Source organism: Muntiacus reevesi, chromosome 2 (assembly GCF_963930625.1).
Source record: "Muntiacus reevesi chromosome 2, mMunRee1.1, whole genome shotgun sequence".
Lineage (NCBI taxonomy): Eukaryota > Metazoa > Chordata > Mammalia > Artiodactyla > Cervidae > Muntiacus > Muntiacus reevesi.
The window spans coordinates 145,266,552-145,293,273 of NC_089250.1; the positions used below are offsets into that span (position 1 = coordinate 145,266,552).

The following is a 26,722-nucleotide window of genomic DNA, read 5'->3' on the forward strand; positions in this document are numbered from 1 at the left end:
GGTCAAATAGGATAAATAATCTTGTCAGACAGAGGACTGTCATGTTTCAATCAAAGAGTAACCTACTTTAGCTCCCTTGACTTAACTGTGTGACCTGCAACATGAATCAACTGGAATATTCTTCCCTTCTCTGACCAAAGTCTCTTATACCCTTACTCATAGAAGGGATGATGGAAATATAGTTCCCAGATGGTGCTAGTTGTATAGAACCCGCCTGCCAATGCAGGAGACGTAAGAGACTTGGGTTTGACCCCTGGGTTGGGAAGATACTCTGGAACCCACTCCAATATTCTTGCCTGGAGAATCCCATGAACAGAGAAGCCAGGTGGGCTATGGCCCACAGGGTCACAAAGAGTCAGGCACGACTGAAGCAATTTAGCACAAACACATGCATATTCTCTACCAGCTATGAGCTTCAGGGCCACACATTATAGAACCTATACTCTTTCAGAAGAGAGACAAACCAGCACAAGCGTTCCTTGAAAGAACAAGCATACAGTGGGCACTCTAAGTATATATTTTTAACGAGTGAATAACGAATATGAACTAAACATGTAGAGAGTCTACTATGTGCCAGAAACTGAATAAAGAATATATACAATACAGCACACATATGAGACTCAGAGAAGACAATTAATCAATCAAGTTCATTCACAGAACTGTAAGTAATGGGGCTAGAATTTAAACCTGGAGGGAATGGTCCTATAGCCTGTACTTGATACACTGAGTGGTTAAGAGTGTGAACTCTGAAGCCAACTGTTGGTGTCCAAGTCTAGCCTTTGCCACTTACTAGAGAAAAACAGCAATACTTACATGAAAGGATTATTATGAAAATCAAGTAAGTTATATATATATAAAACCTTAGATCAGTACCTGGCACACAGTAATTGTTACATAAGTATTAGTATTAGCTATTATTCATTAAATAGACTGTGTTCCAAACAAATGCAAGAATATACTTAAGACTTTCACAGAGGAGAAAGTTAGTTAGTTAAGTTAATCAGAGCCTAACATTAAAAAGCGTATAACCAATCTGCATAGGTACCGTCACTACCAACTCCTGACTAGTATTCCTCTAGCAAGAGTAGTAGTAGCAGCCGCTGTACTAGACAGAGGAAAAGAAAACTCATCTGGCTGCTCTGCATCTATTTCAGCAATATTTCATTTTTATAAATTCATCCAATTTCACGAAAGAGAAGATGGAAGCCTTAATAAAACATTATCAGAGTGCTGCTTTCCTAATTTATAAGATTTAATGCAGGGGAACTCAGTTTCAAGTTAGAGTTTTTCAGTCTCAACTCAGGGTTTCATTAAGTGTATGCACAAATTTATTCATGAATGAACAAAACTGTTTCAAGCAGGTCAGACATATTTTTTTCAACTCAGTTGCAAAAACTGTCTAGATATGTCCGTTTTCCACTAGACCCTCCACTAAATCATAAATTCTCTGATGGTGAGGATCTAGTATTTGTGGAATTGAGCTGAATTTTACTCCCCTAACCTCAGAGAGGTATTCAACTCTGTTCATAGATTATTTCTCTGTTAACATCCTGTCACTTCTGTTCCTTAGTGAACAGGCACCCAGATGTCCTCATCACTGCATTTCCAAGGGAAACAAGCTTTCCAAGCCATTGGCTTTTACATTCTTTTCTAAGTTCCCAAATTTAAACACAAAATTATCTCGAAATGCCCAAACACCTCAAGCTAAGGTTATCATTTAGGTAGTACAAAGTATGATACACAAAAACAGCATACCATGCAGCCATTTAAAAACGAGACTTAATCAAAATGGCTATTCTACCCAAAGCAATCTATAGATTCAATGCAATCCCTATCAAGCTACCAACGGTATTTTTCACAGAACTATAACAAATAATTTCACAATTTGTATGGAAATACAAAAAACCTCGAATAGCCAAAGTAATCTTGAGAAAGAAGAATGGAACTGGAGGATTCAATCTGCCTGACTTCAGACTCTACTACAAAGCCACAGTCATCAAGACAGTATGGTACTGTCACAAAGACAGAAATATAGACCAATGGAACAGAATAGAAAGCCCAGAGATAAATCCACACACCTATGGACACCTTATCTTTGACAAAGGAGGCAAGGATATACAATGGAAAAAAGACAACCTCTTCAACAAGTGGTGCTGGGGAAAATGGTCAACGACTTGTAAAAGAATGAAACTCGAACACTTTCTAACACCATACACAAAAATAAACTCAAAATGGGTTAAAGATCTAAATGTAAGACCAGAAACTATAAAACTCCTAGAGGAGAACATAGGCAAAACACTCTCCGACATGAATCACAGCAGGATCCTCTATGACCCACCTCCCAGAATATTGGAAATAAAAGCAAAAATAAACAAATGGGACCTAATGAAACTTAAAAGCTTTTGCACAACAAAGGAAACTATAAGTAAGGTGAAAAGACAGCCCTCAGATTGGGAGAAAATAATAGCAAATGAAGCAACAGACAAAGGATTAATCTCAAAAACATACAAGCAACTCCTGAAGCTCAATTCCAGAAAAATAAATGACCCAATCAAAAAATGGGCCAAAGAACTAAACAGACATTTCTCCAAAGAAGACATACAGATGGCTAACAAACACATGAAAAGATGCTCAACATCACTCATTATCAGAGAAATGCAAATCAAAACCACAATGAGGTACCATTACACGCCAGTCAGGATGGCTGCTATCCAAAAGTCTACAAGCCATAAATGCTGGAGAGGGTGTGGAGAAAAGGGAACCCTCTTACACTGTTGGTGGGAATGCAAACTAGTACAGCCACTATGGAAAACAGTGTGGAGATTCCTTAAAAAACTGGAAATAGAACTGCCATATGACCCAGCAATACCACTCCTGGGCATACACACTGAGGAAACCAGATCTGAAAGAGACACATGCACCCCAATGTTCATTGCAGCATTGTTTATAATAGCCAGGACATGAAAGCAACCTAGATGCCCATCAGCAGATGAATGGATAAGGAAGCTGTGGTACATATACACCATGGAATATTACTCAGCCGTTAAAAAGAATTCATTTGAATCAGTTCTAATGAGATGGATGAAACTGGAGCCCATTATACAGAGTGAAGTAAGCCAGAAAGATAAAGATCATTACAGCATACTAACACATATATATGGAATTTAGAAAGATGGTAATGATAACCCTATATGCGAAACAGAAAAAGAGACACAGATGTACAGAACAGACTTTTGGACTCTGTGGGAGAAGGTGAGGGTGGGATGTTTCGAGAGATCAGCATGCATATTATCTATAGTGAAACAGATCACCAGCCCAGGTGGGATGCATGAGACAAGTGCTCGGGTCTGTTGCACTGGGAAGACCCAGAGGAATCGGGTGGAGAGGGAGGTGAGAGGGGGGATCGGGATGGGGAATACATGTAACTCCATGGCTGACTCATGTCAATGTATGACAAAACCCACTGCAATGTTGTGAAGTAATTAGCCTCCAACTAATAAAAATTTAAAAAATAAAATTAAATTAAAAAAAAGAGACTTAAGTAATAGCAAAAACTGGAAACAACCATAATTTTCATGAAAGGAAAGAATGGTTCAATAAACTGTACCCGTACTATGCAAAAACAGAGAGGGGGGAGAGAGAAAGCAACTTAAGAAAACTACCAAAAATGTTCTGTAATAGTTAAAAAAGAAGTAGGATAACATGATCACAATTATGTAAAACTATGCATAAAGTAGACTAATGCGTGCATGCATGCTAAGTCACTTCAGTTGTGTCTGACTCTTTGCGATCCCTGTGGACCGTAGCCCACCAAGCTTCTCTGTCCATGGGATTCTCCAGGCAAGAAAACAGGTTGCCGTGCCCTCCTTCAGGGGATTCTCTCAACCCAGGGATCAAATCCACATCCCTTACATCTCCTGCATAAACAGGGGGATTCTTTACCACTAGTGCCACCTGGGAAGCCCATATGAAAATAGTGATCATACTAGAAAGGAGAGATTGTATTAAATTAAAAAATTTGCACCTTGTTTTTTCTTTAGTACTGGAAATTAACTTTTTCTGAAAGGAAAAAAACAGTTCAAAATATGGTATCATTTATGGTTCAGGGTAGCTTGTGTCGAGGTCCTTCCTTGTCAGTGGATATCACTGCAGTAGCTTAATTGCCATAGGAATATTAAATATGTGTCTTTATCAAGAGTCTCCCTCTGCTAGCCATGATGAGGTAACAAGATATAATTAACCCTTCTACCATAAACAAGAAAAAACTGAACAAAATATAAGAAACAACAACTTTCAGACATTGGACAACGGGTATACAGAACTGTGATCCTTGAAGATGGAAAACAAACAAGGCGAGCCCAAGAATTATCCCAGCTTACTGTGTGAAAAAGTTTCCAATCTACGGGGCAAAGAGGAGGAACTTAAACAGAATTCAGAAGCTTGCCAAATCAAAGACACAGAGATTAGCAACTGGACAGGCCAAAGCACCTAGAATTTGTGGGGTAGAGTACTATAGAGGAGGGAGCTTAACAGGGTATTCTATAAGTTTGTAGAGGGGTCCTCTTACATCTTCTGCTGGGCACTGATCTACACGTAAGAAAGGGAAAACTACTCAAGCCTGGGGGTAAAGAACCACTGGAAAAGAGAAGAAACTGTAGAGCTCATGGAAGGCTCTACAAACAAAATAATTTGCATTTCCACCAGCAAGAGTAGAAAAACCTACTAATATATGAATTATCAGGAAGAATCGTCAGATGGGTACTGTATTAGTAATCTGGCCAAATTAGCCTATAATAAAAGTTGCTCTTAACCCAACTTGCTGCTGCTGCTGCTAAGTCGCTTCAGTCGTGTCCGACTCTGTGCGACCCTATAGACAGCAGCCCACCAGGCTCCCCCATCCCTGGGATTCTCCAGGCAAGAACACTGGAGTGGGTTGCCATTTCCTTCTCCAGTGCATGAAAGTGAAAATGAAAGTGAAGTCGCTCAGTCGTGACCAACTCTTAGCGGCCCCATGGACTGCAGCCCACCAGGCTCCTCTGTCCATGGAATTTTCCAGGCAAGAGTACTGGAGTGGGGTGCCATTGCCTTCTCCTAACCCAACTTAATAACCCTTAAAAGCAAATCCTAAAAGGATGAAACTGATTCCACACAACATAACTGCATTCCAGAACAAAGTCTAACATTATATAAAGGAACATAATAAAATCAAACCTTACAACATTAACATCACAATGTTCAAAATCCAATTTAAAAATTACCAGCATTCAAGAAGTAGAAAAGGGTCTTCCCTGGTGGTCCAGTGGTTAAGAAAACACCTTGCAGAACTATACACAATATTTTATAATAACCTATAGTGGAAAAGAATCTAAAAAAGAATACACATATGTATACACACACACACACACACACACACACACACACACGAATCACTTTGCTCTATACCTGAAACTGATACAACATTGTAAATCAACTGTTTCAATAAAAATTTTTCAAAAAAAAAAAAAAAGAATCCACCTTGCAGTGCAGGGGACACGGGTTCAATCCTAGGTCAGAGAACTAAGATCCCACTAGAGAGTCCATGTGCTGCAACCAAAGATCCCACATGATGCAATGAAGATCCTATGTGCCACAACTAAGACCCAATGCAGCCTAATTAATTAATTTTAAAAACCCAAAGAAGCCAGAAAAACATAACCTATAAGCAGGAGAAAAATCAGTCAACAAAACAGACCTAGACATGAAGAGAGATGATGGAGTTAGTGGGAAAGGACATTAAAACAGCTATTGTAAATATGCTCCATATGTTCAGGAAGGTACCAAGTAAAAAGAAAAGTTGTGCTCACATAAAACTGTGTACAAAAATGTTTACAGAGGTTTTATTTACAATCCCTAAAAACTGGAAACTTTCTAAATGTCCTTCCACTGATAAATGAATAAGCTAAACTGGCATATTCCCATAATGCAATATTACCCCATAATAAAAAGGAACAAACTACTGATACATGCATCAACATGGATAACTTCAAACATAATACTACGTATAAGAAGCCAGACTCAAAAAACGGTATGATGTCATCCATATACTATTTTAGAAAAGGCAAAATCATGGGGACAAGGAATAGATCGGTGGTTGCTAGAAAATGGCTTGGAGCTGATCTCACAGAAGTGGGTGGAGGAGTTGATCTCACGGGAGTACAGAGAAGAGAAAAGTTTTTGAGATGGTAAAACTCTTCTAAATCTTGATTTTCTGTGATTATACTTTTATATGCATTTGCTGAAATTCAGAACAGCACATTAAAAATGGTGAATTATACCATATATGTAAATTATACTTCAAAAAACCTGACTAAAAAATACATTTTTTTCCCACCTGAAGTTTCATCATACTTTACACAAAATGGAGAGTACTGAAACATGCCACCTCCTACTATTTGTTGTGTTTCATTAAGTAAAATTCACTTTCCTATTTGTACTTTCTTAGTACATCTGAGCATTCCCAGATATCCTTTCTTCTCTTCTTGCTGTAGCTGCAAACGTTGATCTCATTTGACTGTGTATACAGCTCAACTGAGCAGGTAAATCAGACATCTATAAAACACCTCCCCCACTCCAACTCTCCTTCCTTTCCTCACTGAAAGACCTCTTTATTCATCCATTAATGGGTACTAAAGCCTCTGGGGCAGCTCTTCACCCCTGGAAAATTCTATATTCTTGAAAACAAGAACACTAGTAAAAGCCGGGTAGATGCAAACCACACCAGGGTACACTGAGCACATTCTGCCAATGGGAAATTTGCTAGAGGGTTCTCATGGAAGACTTCCTAGCTCCAAAAAAAAAAAAAAAGACGTGTGACTTGATATGACAATGGGAACCTCTTATTCTGAGGGAAGCTGACATGATGCTAAAGCTATTACACTGAGAATGAGAAAGCAGGGAAATAGAAAAAGAAAATTTCCTCCTAGGCAATCCTTCTTTCCACTCTTTGCTTCTACTCTTTCTCCAGGTATTCCAAATCCCCTATACTTTACTCATGATACATACAGGAGTCCCAAGCAGAAGATGAACTTTTCATAAACAGTCCCAACAATAGGGATAAAGTAAACTAATCAATAGTGACAGAAAGCAGATCGGGGTTGCCTAGGGATAAGGGACAGAGGTGGTAAAAGTGACATAAAAGGACACAAGGAAATCTGGGGAGAGGAGGTGGATATGTACAATATCTTGATTTAATGACAGCTTCATGTACATATACACATGCCAAAACTTATCAAAAACTGTATCCTTTAAACAAGTGCAATTTGGGACTTCCCTGAGGCTCCAGTGGTTAAGACTCCATGCTTCCACTGCAGGGGGTGTGGGTTCCATCCCTGGTCAGGGAACTAAGATCCCAAATACCTCAGCATGGCCAAAAAAAAAAAAAAAAGAATGCAGTTTATTATATATCGATTACATCCCAATAAAGCTAATAAGTTGGAGCTTTTTAATAGATAGGTTTATTAAGTGGTTTACTATTTCTGGGAAATCTAAAGAAATCTTTCTTGACCTTTAAACTTAGGTAGGTTTGATTAGACTCTTCACTCAAACTTATAGGGATACATGACCTCTTATAGAAATAAGGAATACTCATGGCTGCAGAGTAAATTTTTGGTGAACCAATCACCAAAAGGTTTTTGCAAAAAAGATTTTTATCTAATGCCCACTTCCTCTTCTAAGTTATGCTAAAAATACATAGGTACATTAAAAATCCTTAAAACCTTGTATCTTCTCAAATCACACAATGTTCCTTTGGGATCCAAGCTCTTCTATTTGCTGCTGTCAACTCCCACCCACTCTCACACCCATCTCACTGGCATTCACTAAATCTACAAGCCTCCCTATTTTCTCTCTTTCACAAACATCAAGAAAGGGCTACAGGGATGCTAACCAGCTTTCTACTGAGATGAATTCCGAGTTCCTAAAGGCGAGGAAGTCCACACATACTATCTTATTAACTGAGAAAAGGAGACTACTATAGTTTTGTGCCAAGTAAGGGCACCAAGCAACTAAGGGAGAATCTTTTGCAGTCTTTACCTTTCATAGACCAAAAATCACAGCTGACAGGGAGAGAAAAATAAAAAGAAGACAGCTTACCCATAGAGTAGAGGTTGTCAAAGCTCTGGTGCATGCGGATAATCTCATAGTAGAGTTCATCATAACTGCTGGGGGTGGGCAGGAATGTATCTCCATATGTGATAAACATATTAAATAGGTTCACAATCTAAAAAAGAAGCAAAAGCCCATATAGAGACATCATACTATGAAGACTCAGAAGGGTATTATCAGTAGTGTGCTACAGAGCACACTACTTATTGTCTTTTGTCTTTCTATTGTCTTTTGTCTTATTGTCTTTCAAGAGCAGTTAAATTTTCAGGAATTTTGTTAGCTGGTTATTAAACAGTCATTATTAAAAATTAACTTCTATAAAACTTACCATTCAATAAATTACATTAAAGTAATAATTACTGAAAACTCATCACTTTCTAATTATTTTCTACCTTTCCATATCATCGATCCCCTTGAAATTAATTTATACCTCTTATATCTGTGTGGTGGGAATATTATATAACAGTGTGTCTTACCATTATTTCATGAAAGAGCCCCAGGTTCTCCAAAGACACAGGTGAAAGTGGAAGCCCTAGTAGAGAGATTCTGATCCAAAGGGAAAATAAAGGCCTGGTATCCCCCTATAGTTTAATCCTTAGAACACCAGCTCCTGTCTCAAACCAGCCCGTTTCTGCCCTAGAGTATAACTTCAGAAAAATAAATGTGTTTTTTTGTTACTCACCATAAGAGCTAACGTAAAAATGTTGTGCTTTGCCAAAAGTACAGTCTCATTTGACATAAGGAACTTCAGCAAATTTATCAAGGCTTTAAAAAGAAGGGAAAAAAAAGGCATTGATAAGATAATCAAAGCATAATCAATAAAGTTAAATGAAAGTAGACTAGATCTAAAGAAATCCAAACAGGGCTAGAATGAATATATCACAGCTACTAGGAAAATTTTAAAGGCAGGCAGAGCAGGTGTAGTTGAAGAAAGCACTGACCTTCTCAAGCACATATCTGCTTATCTGTCCATAGAAGGTTTTAAAAAATCTACTTTTTACTTCTTAAATAGCAATTAAGCTCAGAAATTTGACTATAAAATGGACATTTCAGTGTTCCAAATTTACACCTGTATGCTGATTTCCCATCAAATTTCCTCAGCTTATTGAGCGTCCCTTCTCACCCCAGGCTGCTATCGCTCCAAGTCACTAAGTTTTAGCTACGTATCTATTTCAAATATTACTGCTAAGAAGGACATCTTTCAAATCTAAATGATCAACAGACATACTATAGAACCTACTGCTTTAGTTCTGGGTAAAAAAAGAGCTCATGAAGGGAAAAAAAAAAGCCCTTAACTGTTCTAAATATTCAAATAAGAGTGCAACATGCTCTGTCCTCTCTTAATTGTGACAACATTTACTGAAAAGGTCCCCTTTTTGCCTTGTAACCTTTAATGAGGGGAGAGAGTGCCAAAACCTAAGCAATCTCAATCATGAGACTGACTGCTAAGTCCCTAGTTAAACAGTACAGCTTTAAAGACATTTTTGCCAATAAACATTAAGCATAAAATAATTTAACTGTTGCCTTATACTCTTTCACCCAAGGCTATAAATTCAGTCCTGCTTCTGGGCTCACCATAGCCACTTCCACTGTACCTACCTCCCCTGTGTGATGGGGAATATAAAGGAGGGGTTCAGCGGCTACAAGTATTTGATGTTCCTTTTGTCTTCTCCCCCTCAACCTGTCCTACTTCTACATACACACATACAAAAAAGGCTTGACCGCTCCTTTCCTAAGACCATACCTGCTTTTTTGTCAGCAGAGAAGTCCATTCTCTCATCTGAGCTTTGTGTGAAGTTTACTACTCTTAGAAAAGAGATGTGAGCTTAGATTTGAAACAGCAGGGAATGATGAGTAGGAGTAAGTCTCTCCAGACACTTGCTGCCTGCCACACAACACCCCTCACTCTCAACCCTCTAAAAGCACAGGTACAGTAAAGAAACAGCAGGCAAGGAAAACTATAAGAGCTTGTCTACATTCTGTTTCTAAAGCCTGACTCTTCCCTTCAAATAGAAAAAAAAAAAAATCCTTGCTAGGGTTGAAGGAGGCAGGCATCCTCATTTATGAACTCTTCACCCTGACTCAAGTTCTCTGAGGTTTCCCAATGGAAAGGCAAATGATAGGCAGCTGGCTCTTTTGATGTTGTCTGTTAACAAGTCATCTATTGGACTGAACCCAAAAAAGCTCCATGGGAGACCATTCTGGATCATACAATCTACTACGCTCCTACCAGGAGCTCAGAGAATGAAGGGGACTAGCTAAAACCCACATAAAAATGACTAACCCATGGGGATTCCCTGGCAGTCCATTGGTTAGAACTTGGCACTTTCACTGCCGTGGCCTGGGTTCAATCTCTGATTGGGTAACTAAGATCCTGCAAGCTGCAGCATGGCCAAGAAAAAGACTAACCCAGCCCAAATCTCTCTTCTTAATGTGTAGGGGCTGCCCACTCCACCCCCACTAACCCCAGAGCTTAGACAAGCCCTGTTAATGGATAAATCTTCCGGCAGTAAGACTCTATAAATTCACAGGAGACAAGAAAAAAGGATGGGTAATACATGTGGCATTCTACAAAACACAATGGCTAGCTAGAAACAAAGCTACTTTTGTACACATCCAATCAATGAAGGCTTTTGTCCCAGGCACACGCAGCACAAAGATGCAGCCTCAGCAGTGGTTATGTGGTAATTAAGGGGTAGAAAACCTGGAGAAAAGGAAGTGAGCACAATGATTTATTGCTCCTCTGCTGGACTACAGCTAGCCTTGATCTCTGGGATTCAGAGTCAGGGATGACAAAGTGATAAATATGAGGGGAGGAAGAGAGCAATTCCAGCACAGGCCAAGAGGTGGCCTGCGTTCCAACTGTCACCGATGCCAGCAGAGTCAAATAGTGTTGAGAAGGAGAGTCCAGCACTGCAATACTCTGAGAGTCTGTATCAGGAAAACCTTCATTCTATCCCTGACAATTCAGGTCGGACCCCCTACCTTCTGAAATAAGCCAGGGTTTTCTTACCCGGAAGTCACCATTCTCTAGAGGGAATTTAAAAGGCAGCTAAAATGAACAAATAACCTTAAAATTGGCTTCCCTCTGACATCAGGAACCATGATTACTCTAAGAAGGAATACCCCAAATATCCCATAATATAACACTTTTTTCCTTCAATATCTCTCTGACTTAGCATTCTATCAACTGTTCAGTTTCCTATATACACACACATGGTCTTCTATCCTCTGACCCGACGTGATGGGAGTTCAAAGTCTGTGAGGCTTCAACACAGTTGATTTTAAATTTTTAGAGCTAGAAAGGACCTTAGAGGTTATTTAATCATACTCCCTCATTTTTGGATTCAAAAACAACCCCCGACCACAATCCCAACTAGTTAGTGACCAAGCAGGGACTAGAACCTGGTCTCCAGTTTAGTGTTCCTTCTTTCATTCCATTAAGATAAAAGCCTGCAGTCCATGGGGTTGCAAGAGTCCATGGAGTCACTGCTTAGCAACTGAACAACAACAACAGACAAATAAAGGTGCTAAAAGTGAAAGCGAAGTCGCTCAGTCGTGTCTGACCCTTTGGTACCCCATGGGCTATAGACTGCCAGGCTCCTCCATCTGTGGGATTTTCCAGGCAAGAATATTGGAGTGGTTTGCCATTTCCTTCTCCAGGGGATCTTCCCAACCCAGGAAGCAAACCCGGGTCTCCCACACTGCAGGCAGACTCTTTACCATCTGAGCTAGATGTAGTCAAATGTTAAGACAGAAGGAAGCTTATGTATAAATGGTTTGCTTAAGACTTGCTGACTATACTATTATCAACGCTTCCCTAGAAGACTCTGGTTTATAACTTTCTCCACCTATTGGCTGCTCCAAGGTTATTTCCATCTACTTGGTGCTGTTCTTTTCTTGGTCCTCAGCTACTTATTATAGCCCAGCTGCTTAACACCTCATTATTACCTTTCTTCTACTCCTTCTCAACACTAAAAAAGTCCTAGTAGCTTTTCTCAGCAAAAACCACCTCAGCAGGTCCTCTATATCAGCTTTCAACTCTCCTCTTTATTTTTGTTTTTTTAAAAAACATTTATTTGCCTATGCCAGTTCTTAGTTACAGCATGTGGGATTTCTTAGATGTGGCCTGCAAACTCTTAGTTCCGGTATGTGGGATCTAGTTCCCTGACGAGGGATGGAACCTGGGCCGCCTGCATTGGGAGTTCAGAGTCTTAGCCACTGGACCACTACAGAAGTCCCTTATCTCTCTTCTTTAAATCTCATCTTTCCCACACCTCTACCTCCCTTTCTCTTTCTGTTTTCTCACTAGGATCTTTAAAAAATAATACTACTAATAATAAATGTCAACTAAAACTGTTCCTATTCCCCTCACTCTGGGTGTCTCCTTCAAAATTATGTACTGAACATAGATCATGACTGGATCTGAACTTCAAATGGAGCTGCTGCTGCTGCTGCTAAGTCGCTTCAGTTGTGTCCGACTGTGCGACCCCACAGATGGCAGCCCACCAGGCTCCTCTGTCCCTGAGATTCTCCAGGCAAGAATACAGGAGTGGGTAGCCATTTCCTTTTCCAATGTATGCATGCATGCAAAGTCGCTTCCGACTCTGTGCAACCCTATGGACAGCAGCCCACCAGGTTCCTCTGTCCACAGGATTCTCTAGGCAAGAATACCAGAGTGGGTTGCCATTTCCTTCTCCTCAAATGAAACTAGGATCCCCATTCTTTATGCAAAATCAGAACTGGAACAAACAAACAAAAAAACCTGAGTATAAACAATTAGTAGCCAGGTTTATTCATAAGCTATTACAGTGCTATGAACAGGGTTTAACTGCAGGGCAGAGAATAGCCGTGGGCCAGGGGCAGGTTAAGGACAGAAGAGAAATGGTACTCGGGATCTCGGTGCCAACACACAAGGAGCACAGAGCTCATGCCGGCCAGGTCCTGCCTCGCCACTCTACACACGCACGTTTTCAGAAAACCACTCCTGACCCACTTGTTTACTTGGTGCCGTCTGGGCATGTGACCAGCCAAACTGCTCCAAGGACAGTCACAGAGGTAACAGTACACAGAGGGAAGAGTTAAGATGACTACAGAAGATAAGGTACTGGTTGTATAAACATAAGATTGTTAATTAGTCATATCTCTGTTAAGAGTTTGGTATCAAGCATGATACATGTTGTAGTCATTGTGAAGATAAGTGGTGGAGCAGGATATATTTTTTTTCTTTTTAATTTAACACTTTAGTTACCACGTTTCTAATTTTTAGATAATAGTTTTAAAAGGAAGCAGGGGAGAAGAGACTAACATAAAATCTTCCTCAACAAAAATATGATCATTAGTCTGAGGGATTTCCAAAGAAAAAGGGCCTATGTTACAGAAACCCAATACTGTGTAAACAGTTTTGTCCATTAGGTGAGCAATGGCTACTCATCCCACAAAACAGAATGGCACAGTTTATTGCAGAGTATCTTTTCAGATGAGGACAAGCTTGGTGGCTTAGACCCTTCAGACCTTAACAGACAATTTTCACTGGCCCCAATCCTTCATAGCCCCAGGAGTAGGCTCTCCCAAAACACCAATGCCAGATACATGTATCATAGAGAAATGGATCATATCTTTCTGCTGAATGACACCTACTACAAATCACTAACTGTGCCAGAAGTTCACATCAAGTACAGTTGTTCCTCAGTATCCACTGTGGGGGTGGGGGGTGGGTAGGATTGGTTCCAGGACTCCCCCCCTCAAACACCCAACTCCATAGATTCTCAAGTCCTTTAAATAAAATGGTATAGTTACCCACGCACATCTTCCTATATAGTTTAAACCAACTCTAGGTTACTTACAATACCTAATACAATGTAAAAGCCATGTAAATAGCTGCTGGCATAGAGCAAACTCAAGTTCTGCTCTTTGGAAATTTCTGGAATCTTTTTTTCCCAAATATTTTTGATCTGTGGTTGGCTAAATCTGTGGATGCAGAACCCATGGATATAGAGGGAAAACTGTTATCTCAAATCTTCCTCTTTTCTACTACACTCCACTTGACAGCTTAAAAAGAGACACCTAACTACAGAAATCATCTCCCCCAAACTGCACTCATCTCTTTTCAAAGGGAGAAACACAAAAGTCATAAATGGCAAGGGAGGTAACATCTATTAGGTATATGCTAGATGCCAAGCCAAAGAAGGCAATGGCACCCCACTCCAGTACTCTTGCCTGGAAAATCCCATGGATGGAGGAGCCTGGTGGGCTGCAGTCCATGGGGTCGCTAAGAGTCGGACACGACTGAGCGACTTCACTTTCACTTTTCACTTTCATGCATTGGAGAAGGAAATGGCAACCCACTCCAGTGTTCTTGCCTGGAGAATCCCAGGGACAGGGGAGCTTGGTAGGCTGCCATCTATGGGGTTGCACAGAGTCGGACACGACTGAAGCAACTTAGCAGCAGCAGCAGCAACAGATGATGCTAGGCATTATGTAAAGCACTTAAAGTACATCACTCTCACTGAAACCTACTGAGTATCCCATGAAGGAGCTAATAATGGTCCCAATTAACAGATGACCAAATTAAAATTCAGAAAGATTTAATAAGCTATCCAAAGTCACATAGCTAATTGAAGATAAATTACATTAATAGAAACATACCAGGAATGGTCCATGAACTCCCCCTGTTGAGATCTATGAAACTACTGGTTCCCCCTAAACTTCACTTAAAAAAACATTTGTTGAAGGTTGAGGAACAAGCTATCTAGGACCAATACCTGTATTTGCCACCCAAAATCATAACTTTAATCAGAATTCCACTAACCAGCCCCTCACACATCCAAGTGATCAAAAGAAAAATCTTGTAAGTTCAAGTTCATCTCTCTTTTAAGCATCTCAGAATTTTACTCCACTGACCTAACGACACTTTAACCTGCATACTCTCAAAAACAAGAAGTGAAAAGCAAGGACTCAAGTATTTTTGCACCCATGTTCATAACAGTATTATTTACAATAGTCAAAAGGGGGAAGCAATACAAGAATCCATTGACACATGAACAGATAAACAAAATGTGAAAGATATAATCAGAAAATTACTTGAGCTAATCAGTGAATTTAGTAAAGTCACAGGATACCAAATCAATACACAGAAATCCCTTGCACTCCTATACACTAACAGTGACAGATCAGAAAGAGAAATTAAGGAATCAATTCCATTCACCATTGCAATAAAAAAAATTAAAATACCTAGGAATAAATCTACCTAAGGAGACAGAAGAGCTGTATTCAGAAAACTATAAGACATTGATGAAAGAAACCAAAGATGACAAAAACAGATGGAGAGATGTACCATGTTCCTAGATTGGAAGAATTAATACTGTGAAAATGACTATACTACCCAGAGCAAGCTACAGATTCAATGCAATCTCTATCAAATTACCAATGGCATTTTTCACAGAACTAGAATAAAAATTTCACGATTCATATGGAAACACAAAAGACCCCAAACAGCCAAAGCATTCTTGAGAAAGAAGAATGGAGCTGGAGGAATCAACCTTCTTGACTTCAGACTATACTACAAAGCTACAGTCATCAAGACAGTATGGTACCAGCACAAAAACCGAATACAGATCAACAGAACAAGATAGAAAGCCCAGAGATAAATCAATGCACCTATGGGCACCTTATTTTTGACAAAGGAGGCAAGAATATACAACGGATAAAACACAGTCTCTTCAATAAGTGGTGCTGGAAACCTAGACAGTTTCATGTAAAAGAATGAAATTTGAACACTTTCTAACACCATACACAAATATAAACTCAAAATGGGTTAAAGACCTAAATGTAAGATCAGAGACTAAAATTCTTAGAGGAAAACACAGGCAGATATTCTTTGACATAAATCACAGCAAGATCCTCCATGACCCACCTAATAGCGTAACAGAAATAAAAACAAAAATAAATGGGATCTAATTAAACTTAAAAGCTTTTGCACAGCAAAGGAAACAATAAACAAGATGAAAAGACAACCCTCAGAATAAGAGAAAATAATTGCAAATGAAGCAGCTGACAACGGATTAATCTCCAAAATATATAAGTAGCTCAGGCAGCTCAATACCAGAAAAACAAACAACCCAATCAAAAAAATGGGCAGAAAACCTAAATAGACATTTCTCCAAAAAGACATACAGATGGTTAATAAACACATGAAAAAGTGCTCAACATCGCTTATTATTAGAGAAATGCAATCAAAACTACAATAAGGTATCACCTCAAACCAGTCAGACTGGCCATCATCAAAAAATCTACAAACAATAAATGCTGGAGAGGATGTGGAAAATAGGCCATATGACCCAGCAATCCCACTACCAGGCATATACCCTGAGAAAACCACAATTCTAGAAGATACATGTACCCCAATGTTCACTGCAGCACTACTTACAATAATGAGGACATAGAAGCAACCTAGATGTCCATTAACAGACGAATGGATAAAGAAGTTGTAGTACATATATACAATGGAATATTACTCAACCATAAAAGGAACGAATTTGAGTCAGTTCTAGTGAGGTGGATGAACCTAGAGCCTGTTATACACAGTGAAATAAGTCAGAAAGAGAAAACAAATATCATATATTAACACATGTATATGAAATCTAGGGCTCCCCAGGTAGCTCAGCTGGTAAAGAATCTACCGGCAATCCAGGAGACCCTGGTTCGATTCCTGTGTTGGGAAGTTACCCTGGAGAAGGGATAGGCTACCCACTTCAGTATTCTTGGGCTTCCCTGGTGGCTCAGATGGTAAAGAATTCGCCTGCAATGCAGGAGACCTGGATTCAGATCCCTGGGTTGGGAAGATCCCCTAGAGGAGGGCATGACAACCCACTCCAGTATTCTAACCTGGAGAATCCCCATGGACAGAGAAGCCTGATGGGCTATGGTTCATGAGGTCACAAAGAGTCGGACATGACTGAGCGACCAAGCACACATATATGCAATCTAGAAAAATATACTAAGGAACCTATTTGTAGGGCAACAACAGAGATGCAGACATAGAGAAAGAATTGTGGACACAGGTGAGTAAGTAGAGGCTGGGATGAACTGAGAGAGTAGCACTAAAACATACACATTACCACATGTAAAACAGACAGCCAGTGGGAATTTGCTGTATGACACAGGAAGCTCAACCTGGTTCTCTGTGACGACCTAGAGGGGCAGGATGGGGTGGGAGGAGGGAGGAGTTCAAGAAGGTGGAGATATATGTTTACCTACGGCTGATTCATGTCGATGTATGGCAGAAACCAACACAACATTATAAACCAATTATCTTCCAATTAAAAAACAGTTTTTTTAAAAATGTGGTATACAATGGAATATTACTGAGCCTGAAAAAGGAAATTCTGACACATGCTAAAACATAGGTGAAACATGAAGACAATATGCTAAGTGAAAAAAGTCAGTCACCGAAGGACAAATACCACATGACTCAATTTACATGCAGGATGTAGAGAAATAAAATTCATAGAGACAGAAAGCAGATTGGTGGTTGCTAGAGGTGTAGACAGGGAGGAATACAGACTTACTGTTTAATGGATACAATTTCAGTCTAAGAAAACTTTTAAAATTCTGGAGATGGAAGGAAGAGATGGTTGCCCAACAATGTGAATGTACTTAATGCCACTGAGCTTACACTTAAAATGATAAAATTTTATGTATGTTTTACCAACTGAAAAATAAGAGGCCAATATTTTTCTTTCCACAGACATTAGCATGAGCCCTGCAAAGACTCCATCCCAACTTTCTGTAACCTCAGCATAACCGATGGGCTGAAATTTACATCATGGTACACAGTACTGAGTACAAGGCCAAACATACAAAGGTATTTTGATGGGGAAAATAAAAGGCACCCAATATACTCAATCAATAGAGAGTCATGAACACTTGAGCAAGAATACAAATTCAAAATGAGCAATGCACAGCCTTCAAGACAATACTATGGCAGTTTTCAGAATAATCATCAAAGTTGATAGTCGAAGCTAACAACACACTGGAGTACAGCTGATCCTTGAACAATGTGGGTTTGAAATGTGTGGGTCACTTAAATTTTTAAAAATAAATGTATACTATGTTACTATATGATCTGTGGTTGGTCAAATCCACAGATGTGAAACTTTTGGTAGGAAGTGCAGACTGTAAAGTTAAAGTTAAAGTGAATTTTTGAAAAGGTTGGAGTGGGGGCCTGGGTATAAACCCCCAAAACCTCAACTTCTTTAAGGGTCAACTATTCAAACAATATTCTAGGAAATCCTTGGGGATGCTGGGTTTGACTCCTAAATCTTTTCTATTTCTACTAAAGGAGGATACAGATCCCTGGCTTCAAATACTCTTAACCTGCACTGATTGAAAAATAGAGAAGTTATATCAGTGAAACATTTGAGGTATTCCATTACACATTCAACAAGTTTAAGTTGTAGGGAAGAGGGTGCTCCATACACATTTGTTTCTTCACTGGAAAGTCTTTTCCACCAAGCACTTTGAAAACTTAAGTTTCTGGATTCGCTTTCAGGAACTACAAACTAGCTGCAACTGCTGCCTCTTTACCTTCCTGGTAGCTCAGTTGGTAAAGAATCTGCCTCCAGTGCAGGAGAACCCGGTTTGACTCCTGGGCCAGGAAGATCAGCTGGAGAAGGGATAGACAGTATTCCTGGGCTTCCCTTGTAGCTTAGCTGGTAAAGAACCCGCGGGCAATGTGGGAGACCTGTGTTGGATCCCTGGGTTGGGAAGATTCCCCTGGAGAAGGGAAAGGCTACACACTCCAGTATTCTGGCCTGGATGTTGCCTCTTTGACTCTGTACTAGAGGCAAGTGTCAGTCTCCTACTTAGCTCTCCAAGTTTCTTTCCTTGGAGAGTCTTGTGCATCAAATATGGCAGCAGGATGCAGAAGTTCTGACTTTTCTGTATGTAGACACAAGAAGAACAAAGGATAGAGCACAGGTTCTGGAAAGTTGAGCCAGGAATGAGTACCCTGACAGTTCCCAGGGTCCCAAGTGAATTCACAGAGGCAAAAGCAGCCAATCTGTTTTTTAAATGTGAAGAGTTCAATACCACCCACCTGAGAATCCTGCTGTCTGACACAAGGCCACCTCACTGCACAAGGAACCTTGTTCACAGAGCTGTTCCTAGCATTAGTATACCCGACACAATGAGGACTTCCCCAGACTTTTTCTATTCTGCTTTGGATTTAAGTGGAGGAAAAGAAGGTAGCAAGCAGCAAGCCATGCTGCCGTGAGGAGCGTGGAGTGAATAATGGATATGGGAACTTCTCCAGAACTAAAACCTCTCCCCACACTGAGGTAACCAGGTGCAGAGAGGAACAAGCCAACCACAGGAAGACACAAGTAAGTGGTAGCTCAGCGCCTGCCTCAGAGAAGCAGAGGGGAGGTTTAATTACAAAACCAAGTGAATGACATTTAAATAAGATTAAAAACAGGAAGGAGACAGAGAGCAGAGCACAAATAAATGTCTCTGAAGAATCAGGTCAGAGAGAGCAGTCTGTTTGAACAGCTTTTACCTGCTATGAAGACAAAGAGATAGAAAGCAAAGACAAGACTAAGCCAGGCCCTATTTTGTGGCCTGGCATGGAGTTAGGATGAGAGGCCACAGATCCCAAGTCAAAACCTGATCATTAGGGGAAATGGGTAACTTCACAGTGACTGATAGAAGAGAAATACTTAGAACCTCACTAGCTTAGAAGAGAGGTAGAAGAACTCAAAGGACAGGCTACAAATAGCACTAATATGAAGAAGAACAAAAGAGCCTCTTGATGAAAGTGAAAGAGAAGAGTCAAAAAGTTGGCTTAAAACTCAACATTCAGAAAACTAAGATCATGGCATCCAATCCCATCACTTCATGGCAAAAAGATGGGGAAACAATGGAAACAGTAACAGACTTTATTTTGGGGGGGCTCCAAAATCACTGCAGATGATGACTGTAGCCATGAAATTAAAAGACGCTTGCTCCTTGGAAGGAAAGTTATGACCAACCTACACAGCATATTAAAATGCAGAGACATCACTTTGTCAACAAAGGTCCGTCTAGTCAAAGGTATGATTTTTCCAGTAGTCATGTATGGATGTGAGAGTTGGACTATAAAGAAAGCTGAGCGCTGAAGAATTGATGCTTTTGAACTGTGGTGTTGGAAAAGACTCTTGAGAGTCCCTTGGACTGCAAGGAGATCCAACCAGTCCATCCTAAAGGAAATCAGTTCCGAATATGCACTGGAAGGACTGATGCTGAAGCTGAAACTCCAATACTTTGGCCACCTGATGTGAAGAACTGATTGATTGGAAAAGACCCTGATGCTGGGAAAGACTGAAGGCATGAGGAGAATGGGCGACAGAGGATGAGATGTCTGGATGGCATCACCAACACGATGGATGTGAGTTTGAGTAGGCTCCGGGAGTTGGTGATGGACAAGGAAACCTGGCGTGCTGAAGTCCACGGGGTCACAAAGAGTCGGACAAGACTAAGCGACTGAACAAAGCTGAACAAGTCAATGCCTCTGAAACCCCAGAGGCACTATAAACTCTAGCCAATTCGAGCATCTCTGGACAAAATCACCAATTACTCAGGGACACTGCAAGCAATCAGCAGGCTCACTGACAGTCAGCAAAGTGGCACAGGAAGGACTTAGAAACCAACACTGACCAGCAGAATAATTTAAAAATACACGAGGTGGGTTCTCAGAATACAGGCATCTGGCTGGCTGTTAAACCCAAGCGCCTTACTGAAATAGAGACCAATGAATCCAACAAGAAAATGAAACGGCTTTGGTTATATGCTGTGAGCCTCTCCAGGTGAACAGAGCACAAAAGTCGGTATACCCAGAGGGAAGATTCTGGGAAGATGGCAGAGCATGAAATGTAGAAATCTCTCTCCCCACCAGGACAATAATTGCCCTGGCAGAATCTGTCTGACGTAACTATTTTAGAACTCTGGACTCATGAAGGTTTGCAACTTCTACAGGAAAATTTGGATGGTTAATTTGGTTCACTTTGGTCAATTTCAACTCTTAGTACATTAGCAGCTACCTATCCCCAATCCCAGGCCTGTGGTAAGCAACTGTGCACCTGTTTCTAGAGCAGCTTGCACACAGCTTGCAGGAGCTGGGATGGGTCAGCTCCCAGATATGGCAGTAAGGGCCATATCTTCCAAATATTGGGGATCTGTGCTATGATCACTGATTGCTGCTTCTGATCACAGAGATGCAGACAAAGAGGTGGGCAGCCATTTTTGTTGCACTTCCCCTCATTGTTGCAAGCCTGTCCCCCCGACAGATAAGTGACATCTAGGTTTAAGGGGCCAGTGCCCCTTTTTTCCCCACGTTCATTTTTTACTTTTCCTCTTTCAGGAGCCAAGACATTCAACACAAATGAACATTATCTAAGAAACAGAAACAGACTCACAGACCGAGAGAACAGACTTCTGGTTGCTAACGGGAGGGTGACAGAGGGAGGGATAGATTGGGAGTGTGGGGTTAGCATGTGCAAACTATTACATACAGAATGGATAAACAAGAAGATCCTAATGTATAGCATAGGAAACTATATTCAATATAATGAGATAAACCATAATGGAAAAAAATAAATACACGTGTATAATTGAGTCACTTTACTTTTGATTCCACTTTGTATAGTGGAATCTAACACAAATTGTAAATCAACTATGCTTCAATTTAAAGAGAAAAGGTAAATACTAGGACAATAAAAACATTAATCAAGAAGAGAATTCAGAAACCAAAAAAAAAAAAAAAACTAGGACATTCAGAAACAACTGCATATTCAAGGAAAATTAAGAGAGTGACTGCATATGCCCAAGAAAAAACCTCAAAAAGATCTAAGAAAAGATTAAGTTTACACCTCAGGCTGATCCTCAGCAAAGACACAGCCTACAGTCAAAAACAAAAATAACAGTGAATTCCCTGGTGATCCAGTGGTTAGCACTCTGGGCTTTCACTGTCGAGGATCCTGGCTCAAACCGTGGTTAGGGAACTAAGATCCCACAAGCCATGCAATGCAGCCAGAATAAATATATAAATAAAAATAAACAAGAATAATAACAAAAAATAGATAACTCTGCAGGAAGGGGGGAATCTGATTTCTTGAACCTTCAGAATATTGTAAAGTAAAATAAATCAAGTAACAAAAAGACAAATACTGAATCATTCCACTTACATGGAGTACTTAGAGTAGTCAAAATCATAAAGAGAGAAGACAGACTGGTGGTTGCCAAGGGCTGAGGGGAAAGGGGAAGAGGTTCAGTTTTAGAAGATGAAGAGTTATGGGGAACGATGATAGTGATGCCTACATTACAGTGTGAATGCATTTAGTACCACTGAACACACACTTAAAAATGGTTAAGATGGTAAATTTTTTTTTTTACTAAGATGGTAAATTTTATGTTATGTGTATTTTAGCACAATAAAAAGTCGGTACATCAACAACCTGTGCCATCTAAAGGCTCTATGTCCTAGATGAACTGGAGAAAAGAACAAATCCTTTCTTTAAATGGAAGTTAGCTTCTGTCTTACCATTTTCCTTGCAACTGAAGTGTATCTGCTAAAAAAGAAAATAAAATTCGCAACTATCTCCAATTCCCCATTTACTTGGAGACACTGCAGTCCTCACAGTTACCACCCACCCTCCTTACCATGAAAACAAGTTTTTATGTGAAAGTTCCCATTGCTCCCATATGGAGGAATGCAAGATCCCGTACACATTCTGTGCAGCTGCTTCTAACTAAGCATGCTTATAGGCCACCATCTTCTTCTAGGGCCTTAGACATCTCCTGATTTCTTCCAGCACTGCCCAAATGAAAGAGAGTCAAAATCTCCCTTGAAGAAATCTCAGTTAATGAGACCATGTCTCAGTGGAGCCATCTAATGTAGGACCAAGAACTTTACTTTCTGCTCAAACAAGGGTAAAACCACTAAGAGACTTGTCCTGCTCACTTGAGATCCAGGGAAGGATGATACCTTATGAAATCAAATGACACTTTCCTACACAACCAATACAGGCAGCACAACAAAAGCACAACTACTCTCTCCTCTGCCTTTTTTAGTTGACAAGATGCTAATGGGCCTATGAGAGTTGACATTTCTCTGGATGGGAAGTGCCTTTTTGTGCAGAGAAAAGAACAGATATTTCTCACTCTTTTAGGTGGGACTCTTTTTCTCCTAACAGGCTAAACTTGTTAGAAATTCTTATCTTTTGCTTCTGCCAAGATTCTAAGAGAAAGATTCAAAATAGTATAAATTTTAGATTTAGCCAAATGTGGTAAATTTGAAGGGAAAAAAGGTTTCCTAGCATTCTTTTTCTGCCCTGGGGCTTCGTACACTGCTACATAGGATCTTCCATAACAAAATTATGAAAAGAGAGAAATGTCTTCGAATGCTCCCACATTAGAACATTCTAACTTTAAGAAGAATTGATTACCCACAGAAGAAAGAAGTCTCCATACTTTTGCACATGGAAGCTAGAGCAGTCTTAATTAGGCACATCAAGGCTAGAATACATCTTGTAACAGATTCCCCTAAATCAGAGAAAATTTGGGGAAAAAAAGAAGAACAATTTAAAAAGCAATTTTAAGAACAAAATAGCAATAGCAGCTGCCAAAATTTCTCTTGCCATATACTCTAGCTGTTTACTGCTCTGTTCTTCCCCACCTGCATACTCTCTTCAAAACTTAAAGCAGCAATATCCTACTTATGTAAGATGTCACCATTGGAGGAATCTGGGTGAAGGGTACAAGAACTCTCTGTACTATTTTTGCAACTTCCTGTGAGTCTATAATTATATCAAAATAAAAAGTTTAAAAAGTAACCAAACTAAAAGAAGCAGACAATTAAAACCTCAAAGGATAGTTTCCCCAAGTCAGGAGGGGCTGGCAAACTGTCAAAGCTATACCCATACAAGAACTGTCAACTATATCTATGGCTCAGGTCAGTCTTTCTCCTGAAAATTTCCAGTCCTGTATAACACCTACAGTATAACAAGCACGCAATGAAAGCTCTCAATTCCCAGTCTCAAGGTGTACCTAACCATGAAGTCACAGACTTCTGTCAGTGATGAGTGTGCCAGCTGGATCCAGAAAGCTGTGACACTCCTGAGTTTTCTATTTTCCCCAGTAGGTATCTGAAAGGTCAGGCCAAGTACAATTTCTTTCTTTTTCACAAAGCTGTGAATGCTTTGGATGCTATTTAGCACAGTGAAGCCGAACAGATTGTTTTGGGGGCTTTGGGGGCCTCTCTTCCTGCAGGGAGGCAAATGTTGCCTAGTGATCTGCTTCTGAGCATAGGAGTCAGGAACTCTAAGTTCTAATCATGACTATTTAATGTCTGGTTTCCATGATCCTTAGCAAGTCACTTATCCTTCTATACATTCCCCAATAAATGGTGATAAAAATAATGACTTATCACCCAGATGTGCAGCAGAGTGAAAGGGTAAGAAGGACTGTGATCCACAGATATATGCCAAATATAAAATGCCAACATAAACCTGTCTTTAAATCAACCTGTTTTCAGACTGTGGAAAGCTACACTATTTAAACGCAGGCTGGCTCCCCAATGCTCCATCTGCCTGCAGTGGAAGTAAAATAAGCTGACTCCATGAAGTTCTCTGTTCAAATATTTCCCTCTCCAACAACTATATGCTTCTCTCTAAACATTCTGCTCATTCCTTGGTTAATGGCTTAGAAACTAAGTTTCCATTTTCACTTGGTTAAAAGTAATCCACCTGTCTGTGGGTAAGGAAGAAAGTGACAAAGGAAAGAGAAATCATCCACCGCTCCCTTTCATACCAACAATTCGAATAAAAAGGTGATGAAGTCAGCTCAAAAGACACATGAAAACAAATATTCTAATACGAATTTTTTTTTGAAGTCCAAACACAACATTGTGCTGCCTTAAGAGAATGCTGACTCATCATCAATGGAAATTTTACATACCCATTCATCCATTTATTTATTCACTCAAATGCTTTCTGAGCCCCTGTTACAAGCCAAGTAGTGTGCTGGGAATAAATCAATGATTAAAACTCAGGCCCTGCCCTCCAGGAATTTTTTTTAAGAGGAAAAACAGATAATTTAAGCAAATAATTGTACAGACATGTGCAAACACAGCATAACAATGTGATATGCTAAAGCAGAAGCCCAAAGTTCTGTGAGAATAACAGGAACCAAGCATAGTGACCAACATCGGTCTTTAGTCTCAAGTTCAGATATAAAACTAAAGTTCCCAGGAGGAATGCAATACAATCAGTAAATAAAGAAAAACTATCTTATCAAACATAAAGATGTTCTGTGAAGACAGAATTGGGAGGCTAATCGCTAAAATTAAGATAGCGATTCTTCCCCCCACACCCTTTGGATTCCAACTTGAGGCTTTTTTTGTTTGTATTTAATTATTTTTTTAACTTATTTTTAATTGGATGATAATTTCTTTTACTATGTTGTGCTGGTTTCTTCCATATATCAACATGAATCAGTCACAGAAAGACTGGGATGCTTAACACTGGATCATGGATGGGCTTCAGAAGAAGGTCCATGAACTCTCTGAAATTATATGCAAAATATATATGTGCAAATGGACATTTTTCTGGATGCAAAGATATCTTTCACTATATTCTCAAAAGCAAAGAATTATTTCATTAGGATCTCACCCTAAAACTTGGTTTTCTATCTTTATCAGACAAGCATTTTAAGACCTAATCTTTTACTCAAGATATGAAGTTTGGGTAGCCTAGAGGTTAGAGAAGAGCTTTTGGACTTCCCATAACTTGGTGGAAAACAGTGACTGTTGAAAATAGGGTAATGAGAAAGACAAGACGTTTTCCTCTCTATATTCAAGTTGAGGTTAGCCTAAATATATTTCTGCATCTACTCAGATACCATGGTGACAGGCATCATATAAATAGACCATGGCAGCAGGGAGTAGGTCAGGGATTACATCTGTAAAACCAACATATTAGGCAGGATTAAAGCCCCAACTAACATAGCTGCCGGATGAACTATGGATGGAGGTTCATGACATTGTACAGGAGACAGGGAGCAAGACCATTCCCAAGAAAAAGAAATGCAAAAAGGCAAAATGGCTCTCTGAGGAAGCCTTACAAATAGCTGTGAAAAGAAGAGAAGTGAAAAGCAAAGGAGAAAAGGAAAGATATAAGCATCTGAATGCAGAGTTCCAAAGAATAGCAAGGAGAGATAAGAAAGCCTTCCCAGCGATCAATGCAAAGAAATAGAGGAAAACAACAGAATGAGAAAGACTAGAGATCTCTTCAAGAAAATTAGAGATACCAAGGGAACATTTCATGCAAAGATAGGCTCAATAAAGGACAGAAATGGTATGGACCTAACAGAAGCAGAAGATATTAAGAAGATGTGGCAAGAATATACCGAAGAACTCTACAAAAAAGATCTTCACAACCCAGATCATCACGATGGTGTGATCACTCACCTAGAGCCAGACATCCTGGAATGTGAAGTCAAGTGGGCCTTAGGAAGCATCACTACAAACAAAGCTAGTGGAGGTGATGGA

The 26,722-nt window shown here is 39.8% G+C and overlaps 1 protein-coding gene across 2 annotated transcripts in view; it reads right to left on the bottom strand.

Annotated features, from left to right (window-relative positions):
- ARMH3 (armadillo like helical domain containing 3) overlaps nucleotides 1–26,722 on the bottom strand; it is a 175,051-nt gene that overhangs the window by 90,868 nt on the left and 57,461 nt on the right. For both annotated transcript variants that reach the window (XM_065923189.1, XM_065923190.1), the window contains exons 21-22: nucleotides 8,825–8,907; nucleotides 8,131–8,257 (exon numbers count right to left, since the gene is read on the bottom strand). In XM_065923189.1, coding sequence (XP_065779261.1) covers nucleotides 8,131–8,257; nucleotides 8,825–8,907 — 210 coding nt within the window. The remainder of the gene's footprint in view (nucleotides 1–8,130; nucleotides 8,258–8,824; nucleotides 8,908–26,722) is intronic.